Source organism: Vipera berus (genome assembly GCF_964194415.1).
Source record: "Vipera berus genome assembly, chromosome: 1".
NCBI classification, from domain to species: domain Eukaryota; kingdom Metazoa; phylum Chordata; class Lepidosauria; order Squamata; family Viperidae; genus Vipera; species Vipera berus.
Genome location: NC_138202.1, coordinates 173,909,662 through 173,920,872, shown reverse-complemented (window position 1 = coordinate 173,920,872; position 11,211 = coordinate 173,909,662). Strand labels below are relative to the sequence as shown.

The 11,211-nt window shown below is 41.5% G+C and overlaps 1 protein-coding gene across 1 annotated transcript in view; it reads right to left on the bottom strand.

Moving 5' to 3' along the window:
• The window catches only part of LOC308669864 (MOB-like protein phocein), a 28,607-nt gene extending 17,454 nt beyond the window's left edge, over positions 1-11,153 (bottom strand). The window contains exons 1-4 of the mRNA XM_081330792.1: positions 10,889-11,153; positions 7,675-7,839; positions 6,284-6,373; positions 3,748-3,949 (exon numbers count right to left, since the gene is read on the bottom strand). Coding sequence (XP_081186918.1) covers positions 3,899-3,949; positions 6,284-6,373; positions 7,675-7,839; positions 10,889-10,891 — 309 coding nt within the window. The 5' untranslated portion in view covers positions 10,892-11,153 and the 3' untranslated portion in view covers positions 3,748-3,898. Of the gene's footprint in view, positions 3,950-6,283; positions 6,374-7,674; positions 7,840-10,888 lie in introns of the transcript that reaches the window.
• Between the last annotated feature and the right edge of the window lie 58 nt (positions 11,154-11,211).

The following is an 11,211-nucleotide window of genomic DNA, read 5'->3' as shown; positions in this document are numbered from 1 at the left end:
CAGATATTCATTGACTGTGAACTTCGGTGTAGTAATGGCGAGTTCAAGGAAAGCTCTCAGCGGCGTCCGTCAGCAATAGCTGAAACCACAAACGTCCACTGACTTGACGCGCCCTTCCGATGAGCCAAGTTAACCGGCGTTGTCCAGAAGGGCGAGATTTTACAGCCCTTCGGAAGCCCCTCAGGGACAGCTGGGAGGAGAAATGAGCCTGTTCTTTGCGTAGCGAGCTCTGGAAGGGCTTTAGCGCCCATCTTCTCCCCCGTGCGAAAGAGGCGCTTCTGAAGAGCTGCAGTCAGCCGGCCGACAGCTTCTAATCCTGCTGATCTTGCTTTCTGAGTGTCACCTCCCACCAATTATATTTATTACATTTATATGCTGACAGGTTTTATTTTCCTGGGCTCCAAGATCACTGCAGATGGGGACTGCAGCCAAGAAATTAAAAGACGCTTGCTCCTGGGGAGGAAAGCCATGGCAAATCTAGACAGCACACTAAAAAGCAGAGACATCACCCTGCCAACAAAAGTGCGTATAGTCAAGGCCATGGTCTTCCCAGTTGCAATATATGGCTGTGAAAGTTGGACCATAAGAAAGGCTGAGCGCCATAGAATTGAGGCCTTTGAACTGTGGTGCTGGAGAAGACTCCTGCGAGTCCCTTGGACTGCAAGGCGATCAAACCGGTCAGTCCTAGAGGAGATCAACCCTGACTGCTCTTTAGAAGGCCAGATCCTGAAGCTAAAACTCAAATACTTTGGCCACCTAATGAGGAGGAAGGACTCACTGGAGAAGAGCCTAATGCTGGGAAAGATTGAGGGCAATAGAAGAAGGGGACGACAGAGAATGAGGTGGCTGGATGGAGTCACTGAAGCAGTAGGCGTGAGCTTAAATGGACTCCAGAAGATGGTAGAGAACAGGAAAGCCTGGAGGAACATTGTCCATAGGGTCGCGATGGGTCGGACACGACTTCGCAACTAACAACAACAATGCTGTCCAATCTCACTGTTCTGGAGATGCGGCAGCCATTAATGAATGGCAGGGCGAGAGATTTGCAATTTTCCGGTATATGGTAATTATAAAACCGGTTTCCTTAAGGTTTTTTTAATGCTTTTGGGTAATCTGGAATGTAAATATTTTTACTACTGTACCATTTCTTTTGACTGCAAATTTTATGTGAAATTTAATTAGAACTAGGTTAATCAAAGAATTAAACTCTTACATTTTCACAAGGGTGGCTTTGCAGTGAATTTTCTATTTTCAGTTATTACTAAGAAAACTTGAACACTGGTTTGCATTAAGAAAACCCTTGTAGGCACCTAAGAATTACAACCAAAATTTTTGAAATGTAATTTTAACCATGACTTCGCTTTTAAAAGTCACTTGTATTTTTCTTTTTCTTCAGGAAGAAAAGGTAGTTTTAGGAGGAAGTGAGAATAGGAAATTTGTTTCAACTACTTTTGTGGAGGAAGAGAATGCAGAAACTGCCCTTCTACCACAAGCCTTGGAAAACTATCTTCATGATTTAAGCCATTATATTCTTTGTGAATGAAATGTATGTTCATTAAAGAGCCTTGGTGGAGCAGTGGGCTAATGCCTCCTTAAGTAACACCAGCTGCCTGCAATTAGTGCAGGTTCGCATCCCACCAGGCTCAAGGTTGACTCAGCCTTCCATCCTTCCGAGGTAGGTAAAATGAGGACCCAGATTGTTGGGGGCAATAAGCTGACTTTGTAATAATGCCGCTTGGGGTGTGTGTGAAAGCCCTAATAAGCAGGCATATACATAGAATGAAGGCTACTGCTAAGTTTGTAAGCCGCCCTGAGTCTTCGGAGAAGGGCAGGATATAAATGGAATTAACATAACATAACATTATTTATCTAATTCACTTAATAGCAGATGGCTGAGTTATCTGCTGGTCTCCCTATCTCCAGTCATTTCTACCCATCTGGTGTATTCAGGTAAAATAGGTGTGCTTCAAATTCCCTCAATTAAAGTCATCTTGTCCTTGTTGCTATCCTTGTACTCTGGAATAGGATCCCCCCAGTGAAATGAATAGTGCCCACTCTTTGAATGAATGAACCTTTATTGACAAACTACAACCATGTATATACATTGAGATTGGCTGAGCCTCCCACATGCCCCCTCCACAACTCACAGTGACAACAAACCCACCATCTTATTACACCATGTGAGCTAATTGCACATAACACACCGGCCTTGCAAGTCAATCATACGTAAAGTTATTTCCCGTTCAAGAGCCTGACAGACCATGGATAGAAGCTGTTCTTCAGCCTGTTGGTACGGCTGGCTATACTCCTGTATCTCCTACCCGATGGTAGGAGAGTAAAGAGGTACTGACCAGGGTGTGAGTCATCCCTGAGAATTTTCCTCACTTCCAAGGTAGCAAACCCTGGCGATGTTATCCAGTGGTGTCAGGGAACAGCCCAAAATGTTTTGTGCTGTGTTCACCACCCTCTAATATCTTCCTATCCGCGGCTGTCAGGCCAGCATACCAAACAACCATACAGTGCGAGAGGACGCTCTCTATAGTAGACGTAAAAAAGTCATTAGCCATTGTTGTACCCTGTTCTTCTGCAAGACCCTGAGGAAGTGGGAGTCTCTGTTGGGCCTTTCTGGCCACCTGGGTTGTATTGACTTTCCAGGTAAAATCTTCAGAGGTAAACTCCCAGGAATTTAAAGGAGGAAACTCTTTCCACACAGCCCCCCCCCCATATAAAGTCGGGCAGGTTCCTCTCTTTTCCTCTGGAGGTCTAGCACCATCTCCTTTGTCTTGCCACGTTCAGGTGCAAATTGTTCTCTAGACACCATAGGGATAGTTTTTGTACCTCCCCCCCCACGCTGTTTCATCTCCACCTGTAATAAGACCCACTACGGTAAGTATCATCTGTGAACTTAATGATCACAGTAGATGGGTCAGACGATACACAATTGTATGTGTACAATGAGTACAGGTTGGGGCTAAGCACACAGTCCTGTGGCAAGCCCGTGCAGCTTCAGGGTGGTGGATAAAACAGACCTGACCCTCACTGTTTGTAGCTGGTCCCTTAGAAAGTCTTTAATCCAATTGCAGATGGAGGGGGAAAAATTCAAGTCAGTCAGCTTTTCAATCAGTATGCTCGGCAGAATGGTGTTGAAAGCCGAGCTATAATCAATGAAAAGCATCCTGACATAGCTTCCAGGTTTCTCCAGATGGCTTGCTACAGAATGCAGAGCAGTAGCTATGGCATCGTCTGTCGACCTATTTCCCCTGTAGGCAAACTGATGTTTGTCAAAGTCCAGTGGGAGGCATGTCCTAAGATGTTGGAGAACCAGCCTTTCAAAGCATTTCATCACTACAGACATTAATGCAACAGGTCTGTAGTCATTCAGGCACTCAATTGCTGGTTTCTTCGGGACTGGGACAACGGTAGCTGCTTTCAAGCATGATGGTACACAGGCTGATTGCAAGGAGATGTTAAAGATATTTGTCAGGACCCCTGCTAATTGATTGGCACAGTTCTTAACCACTATCCCCAGCACCCCGTCTGGGCCTGCAGTATTTGTGAAGCTCCTATTATGTTTTTATTGTGACAGTTTTTAGTCTGGGCCAACATTTTGTTTCATGCTTTTAATTATTCTAATTATATCTGTATAAGATGCCCAGAGTCTTTTGGAAATGGGTCATAATAAATTTAATAAGTAAATGTACAGTGCTAAAGCAGCACCAAAATGAATACATTAGCAAGAAATTGTTTCACTATACAGATAAGTTTTATTTCAAGGTCACAATATCATTTGAGAAATGTTGCATTTATTAAGAAAATAATTATTTACATGATGGAACAAAAGCATTTGAGCACTTTTTGTGGAATGACAACTTCATGATAATGCCAGAGTATGAACTGCTCAATCAAGATATTTTCCAAGAATATCGCCATCTCTAAATATGAAATAGTCCTGCAAATAGAGAATACAAATTAGCATTCACCAAAGACAAAAAGTTACTAGTTCAGAAGTCAAGGCAATTAAGTTGTTACAGCAGATATGGATTTACCAGCACAAAGATTAATGCTCTACAAATAGTGAGGCAAGGACATGGCCTTTATTTCGTTGAAAACTGGGGGGAGAAGAGATAATTGAAACTAATTACCTTGAAGACAGCCTTCATCTGGACTGAAATATTCCAATTTAAAGCATAGACTACAAGTCCTAAAGATTTCCCACTAATAGCCAAGTTAGTTCCAGCCTGAATTGGACCCATTTTTACCACTAAGCTACGTGTACAACCAGCTTTATTTCCAGCAATCTTGTTATTCTATGTAAAGTTATGTTCTCTAGAGATTATCTTGCAACCCCGACATACTATTACTTGCATGCACCAGTTTGAAGATACTTGCAGTGTGGTAAGACCCCAAGAACAAAACTAATGAAGTAGGGTATAGATGTGAACCCCTTCATGGATTACTGCCTTGTCGTGGCAAAGGGGCTTGCGTAATTCAATGAAGCTATGAGCTATGCCGTGCAGGGCCACCCAAGATGGAAACGTCATAGCAGAGAGTTCTGACAAAACGTGATGCACTGGAGAAGGAAATGGCAACCCACTCCAGTATCTTTGCCATGAAAACCCCCTGGACAGTACCAAAAGGCAAAACTATATGATGCTGGAAGATGAGCCCCTCAGGTCGGAAAGCGTCTAATATGCTGCTGGGGAAGAGCAGAGGGCTAGTACTAAAGAGCCTCTTGTTGCGGATGAAGAAGGAGAGTACAAAAGTTGGGTTGAAACTGAACACTAAGAAAACCAAGATCATGGCATCCGGCCCTCTCAATTCCTGGCAAATAGATGGGGAAGAAATGGAGGTAGTGACAGATTTTATTTTCCTGGGCTCCCAGATCACCACAGATGGGGACTGCAGCCAAGAAATTAAAAGACGCTTGCTTCTGGGGAGGAAAGCCATGGCAAACATAGACAGCACACTAAAAAGCAGAGTCATCACCCTGCCAACAAAAGTGTGTATAGTCAAGGCTATGGTCTTCCCAGTTGCAATGTATAGCTGTGAAAGATGGACCATAAGAAAGGCTGAGCGCCAAAGAATTGAGGCCTTTGAACTGTGGTGCTGGAGAAGACTCCTGGAGTCCCTTGGACTGCAAGGCGATCAAACCGGTCAGTCCTAGAGATCAACCCTGACTGCTCTTTAGAAGGTCAGATCCTGAAGCTAAAACTCAAATACTTTGGCCACCTAATGAGAAGTAAGGACTCACTGGAGAAGAGCCTAATGCTGGGAAAGATTGAGGGCAAGAGAAGAAAGGGACAGAGAATGAGGTGGCTGGATGGAGTCACTGAAGCAGTAGGTGTGAGCTTAAAAGGACTCCAGAAGATGGTAGAGGACAGGAAGGCCTGGAGGAACGTTGTCCATAGGGTCGCGATGGGTCGGACACGACTTCGCAACTAACAACAACAAATAGATGTGAAAGCAAGGATAATTTACAAGGATAGAAAAATATGGAAACCTAAATGATACTAGATTAAACATAAATCTAGATTCATATGTCCTTAAACTTGTTTAATGCTTTTTTCCAGTTTTGCTTTCTTCTACTTTTTGCATAAAAGGTTCCTTCTGTGAGGAATCAGGAGTGGTGTGGTGCAGAGACTGGGTAGAGGGAGCAGGCCTAAAGGTTGTGGGGACACTAAGGGGTGGGAAGTGAAGCAAGGAATGTCTTGGGCTGCACTAGGTCTCCCCCACTTGGGAACCCTGTGTTCCACTTAATGATTTGCACTATTTAATGACCAATCAGGGAGACCAGGGTGTGGAGGTCATTAAGCAAGGTCACCTCACTTAGTAGCTGTCACATGCAACTAATGAGCAAACTCCCTTTATGATCATACAGTAGATGGAGACATGTTTTCTAAATCCAAAAATACTGGTTTACAAGGTATTTTTATGACCAGATCTACAAACAGTAAAGTTTGCTTAAATACAGGATTGAGAAATGCATTCAAAATGTATGTTTACTCCAGACTTCATGTCTGGACAAAGCAGGAATTAAAAATGCAATATTTTAATAAGGAAAAAAAAGACAAGCATTTTAAAAATAAATATGAATGTTTACAGCTAAGGACTAGTCAAATAGAAATCGGCATACAGTTGAACCCAAAAGCTTGGAATGTCAGATATCTAAAGTCTTGCTATGGCAGCTTTAACAAAGCGATGTCCATGCATAAACCTAAATACAATTCCTTTTTTAAAGTTAAATTGTAGAATTGAAAGAATGAACATTTAATGTAAAACTAACCTTATCTTCCAGTATAACTTTTGTACCCCCGTATTCAGGTAGTAGAACCTTCTCACCAACTTTTACACTAACCGGGTGAGTGTTTCCATCCTAAAAGGAAGAATATGAATTGTGAACATTAAAGTACACTAAGAAATACTTTGTGGTGAGAATACATTTTAACTTCAAAGTTGCAGAATCAAATGAAAAACAGTTCCCGGACATGCTGCTATTTCTTATCTTGAGAGAGAAGTCTAATATAAACCATACCCAACCCAATGAATTTCATTTTGTATTTTCAAACACTGGCAGTTTTTAGATGTTGGAATTGCATATAAGTAAACTTTTTTTTTGCATTTGAATATGTGTCCTCCACAAAGCTTGCTGATAAGTATTGAAGGGCAATTAAATCATTATGTTTCTATTAGGGACATATGGAATGTCTGTCTATGGAGCTTATGTGTTCTATTTGACGTGTTCCAGGATAAGAAGGAACAGAGGAAAAAAGGGTTCGATGGTTGAGGTGGTAAGAAAGGAAGGCATGCGTGGGCCCGAATGGACATGTCATATCTGAATTCAAGTATACTGATGACTAAGGAAAGGGTAAGGAAAGCAACAAGGAAAATGAGGGAACAGGCTGAGCACAGGACAGTGCAGGAGAAAAAGGGGTGATGTGCACTTGTTTTATGTCACTTGCTCCTTAAAAATCAAATACGCTGCTCAAACCTCTGAAATGTGGTATATGATCCAAGTACATTCACCTTGCCAACACGATGAGGGCAAGAAACCAAGAATACAATTTAAAAAATCCAGAGAGGAAGCTATTTTAATGACCCGTATATCTTTTTAATCACCCTACTTCATGATAAAGTTAGTTGTAATATTTACTGGTTTTAAAAAAAGGAAGATGTCTGCCTGAACAAAGTAAGAAGAATAACACCTCAAAAAATGCCAGGGGCTCCACGAATCTAACCCCAGGCTTAAAAAATAGTTCTAGAACTTTTAAAGCATAGGAGTATATGTATCTCCAAGGAGACACTGTTCCAGAGGTCAGGTGCTTCAACAGAAAAGGTGCACCTCTTCAGTTCTGCAAGAAGAGAGTTAACTGAAGAAGCCCAGAGCACATTGAATCTGGCCAAACATACTGGATGGACAGAAACAATTAAGAGACTGGTGATTTTTCAAATCACCAGGCTCTGTGCCATGAAGGGCCTTACAGATAACTAGAGAATTCATGCCCCATTGGGTCATTGTTTCAGAGATATTGTCTTACCGAAATAGATATAAAATGACCGTGGGTGGTTAAAAAGCAGTGGGAGTGAGAGGGATTTCTGATTAACTGCAGACATCCCCATTGAACTCCTCTGAAAGTTATGAAAAAATGTAATTACAGTTACTATATTCCTATTTACCTTGTTTTTCGAACCTGATCCAACTGCCACAACAGTGGCTTGTAGCACCTTTCCTTGAGATTTTTCTGGAATCATGATTCCTCCTTTAGTTACTGTCTCAGCCACACATCTTTCGACCAGTACTCGGTCAAAAAGAGGAAGGAATTTTTTAAATGCCTGTCCTGCCTGTTAAAATAAAATAAAAACAGAAATTATCATGAAGCCTAAACAAAAATAATTTGTCACCTGAAAGATAATTAAGGGCTTATATAATTTGTACATAATATGAAATAACATTGGGAAGAAGAGCTCTGGGGAAAAAAACTGATGCTGGAAACAGTTAAGTGAATCTGGCTTCCCCACTGACTTTGCTTATCAGAAGATTGCAAAAGGTGACCACATGACTCCAGGACACTGCAACTATCATAAATATAAGCCACTATCAAGGGGAAGTATCTTATTCTCTCCCCCAACTTTTCCTTGTCTGATGTAGACAATTCTCCAATCTACTCCGGAGGGGGGGGGGGAAGAGCAGAGAAATGGAGAAATTGATCTTTGGCCACTCCATTGACAAATGGGAAAAACTGTGAGTTAATTGTAAAACACCTGAAGAAAATAATTAACTGCACGAAAATGTAAGTTAACATTCAACAGTTAAATTTAAGTTAATATTCAACAGTTTGAGTATAATGAACCTTGGATGGGTATTTTGAAGGCTTCACAACTACTTTAGTGATTTTTCAAATTCTATAAATGCTTTTATTTGGGATGCATCAGATCAGTTAAATGCAATAAATATATATAGTTAAAACTATGTTATGCAGCTTTCATGCATAAATAGGCCACAAAGTCAATAATTTTTTTATTAAAGAGTTTTACAAAAAAAGATTTTACAATACATCCCCAAATCCCACCCACCCCAAACCACCCCCCTTCCCCCCCACTTCCCAGAGCTGAATACAGGGTTATAGTTATAATAATCATATTCTAACTAAAGATTATCCATAATATAAAATTAACCAAATTCATAATGTGCTTTAACTCCCCTTTAACATAAATACATACAAAGTACTAACACTAAAATTAATAACAATATCCCTCTAAAACATGGGTCTTCAAACTCGGCCCTTTTATGACTCATGGACTTCAACTCCCAGAATTTCTCAGCCAGGCATGCTGGCTGAGGAATTCTGGGAGTTGAAGTCCATGAGTCATAAAAGGGCCGAGTTTGAAGACCCCTGCTCTAAAATCTACTCATAAGCTAAATGGAACTTTTTAGTCCCATATTTATTCTGAATATACTCTATCCATCTCCTCCAAACTGAAATATATCTTTCTTGTGAATGATCCTTCAAATAAGCAGAAATCTTAGACATTTCTGCAAGATTCGAAACTTTAAACACCCAAAATAGTCAATAATTTCAAACAGTAACCATTTGTTTTAGCTAAGCGAAAACTAAATAAAAAGGAAGCTACCCAATTCATGTAGGATGTTTCAATGCACTCTAGCTGATTCCAAAGCTATCCAGATTATGGCATGGAGGATGGCAGAAATTACTAGAAGATTCTTCTAGTGTTCTCTAGAATCCTCTAGAGGCCACTGTTGCACCAGCAAAAGAAAACTAAGCACCTCTTATTTAGAAAAATATCCATGGCATGCAAGTAACTAGAAACCGATATAATGCTTGTTTCAATATAATGCTTATATGTTTTCTCTACGAGCTTTTCAGCAAAGTTAGCAAAACACCTATCCATAAATACCAAATACCTTCAAATACATGTTGTGGCGTCTACGAGGAGGTCCCTTCTTAATGTCTTATCCAACTTAACTTTCGAAAAATAAATCCTGACAAGAGGGCTCAAAACTGTGCAACTTATCTTGTTTTGAAATAACATTTCTTTTGTACCAAAAGAGATGAGAAAGCAAACATGAAGAGGACAGTAGGAAGGTAGATATTTTTTTCACTAAAACATTTCCAGCCCAAAGATCATTAAATTCTATTTCCCATGAAAACCAGTTTTAAGCAGCACTTAAGACATGTTTTTAAAACAAAGCCTCTTCCCTCTCTCCCCCCATGTGTGACCTATATGTCTTTTAAGTGGGCGTAACTACTATGGCTTCCTTTCACAAATCATGGGAACTTGCTTTGCATACCAGAGAAATCTCACACTGCAACCTTCTTACACTATTTTGTAATACAAAATTTCAAATAACCACCATATACATACACTCATCTGTAGGTATGGTGGGGTTCTTTTCAACAGGAACTGGCTGCAGATGAGCTTATGCAAACACGTGTACAGTATCTTAAAATCCAGTGAACAGAATAAAGCTTTTAGCATGCTGGCTTAGCTTTGGGAAAAATATTAAACAAAAGGGAAAAATATTAAACAAAAGGGGGAAAACTAGACTTATTTCTGGATGAATAATCACATTGCCCAGTGCACAGTAACGTTCTTAAGCCTCCAAATAAATTTGGCCAACTGAAATATAACTTCTTTATGAGAACTTAAATCAGCAGCTCACTTCTGCCTGCTAACCCTCAGATGTGATTTATAAGGAATATTATTGGGAGGCCTCAGTCATAAGAAATACCACGTTCCACTTTCAAACAATAGAGGAAGAAGACGAAGACACGTGCAAAATCTTTCCTCCATATAATCTCCCAATTTTTCCCCCGAATTTAATCTTCCCATTTCTGCATTATTGCTAAGCACATTGGTTTGTGCTTAAATTGTAAGCCGAGTCTTCGGAGAAGGGCGGGATATAAATGGGATATAAATGGGATTAAAATAAAATAAAATAAAATAAATTATCGCTGTCTTGAGTCAAGCCAAAGGTTTCCGGATCGAACACCTCTTAGGATCCAGCTAAAGAAATCCTGAAGAACCACAAGGCAGGAATAACCTTCCGGCGTCCTCTACCCCTCAGGGGTCGGCAACCTCGGCTCTTTTATGACTCGTGGACTTCAACTCCCAGAATTCCTGAGCCAGCATAGCTGGCTCAGGAATTCTGGGAGTTGAAGTCCACGAGTCATAAAAGAGCCGAGGTTGCCGACCCCTGCCTTAGGCGGAGGTCTACCGAAATCACAGTGGAGAGAAGACAGGGTGGAGCTCAGGGAGACCCACATCACGCAGGACAAAAGGCTTTCAGGCTCGCTCCTTCCATTTTCCCCGCGTCCCGCTCTCCGGCTGACAAAAAGCAGAAGGGCAGAAGCCCGTCAGTCAAACTCACCATGCTGGACGCTTCCAACTCTTTCCTTTCTGGGTTCCTGCCGCTGCTCCGGCGCGCGCTGCCCCCTGCTCTCGCGGCTAAGCCACACGTGAAAGGCTCACGGGTTGCGCATGCGCCAGCCACACCCACCCACTCCCGAGGAAAACTGCTTCCCGTGCCATTTTTATAGGCGGGAGAAACGTTCAGCTCTCTTTTTCCAAAGGTCGCTCTGACCTTTCTCCTCGCTTCCTACGCATCGCCAACTCCTTATCACTGTCCGATTCCCGTATCTTTCTCTTCCCTAAATTCGGGGGGGTTCACCCTCCCAACGAGGCCCGGAAGTG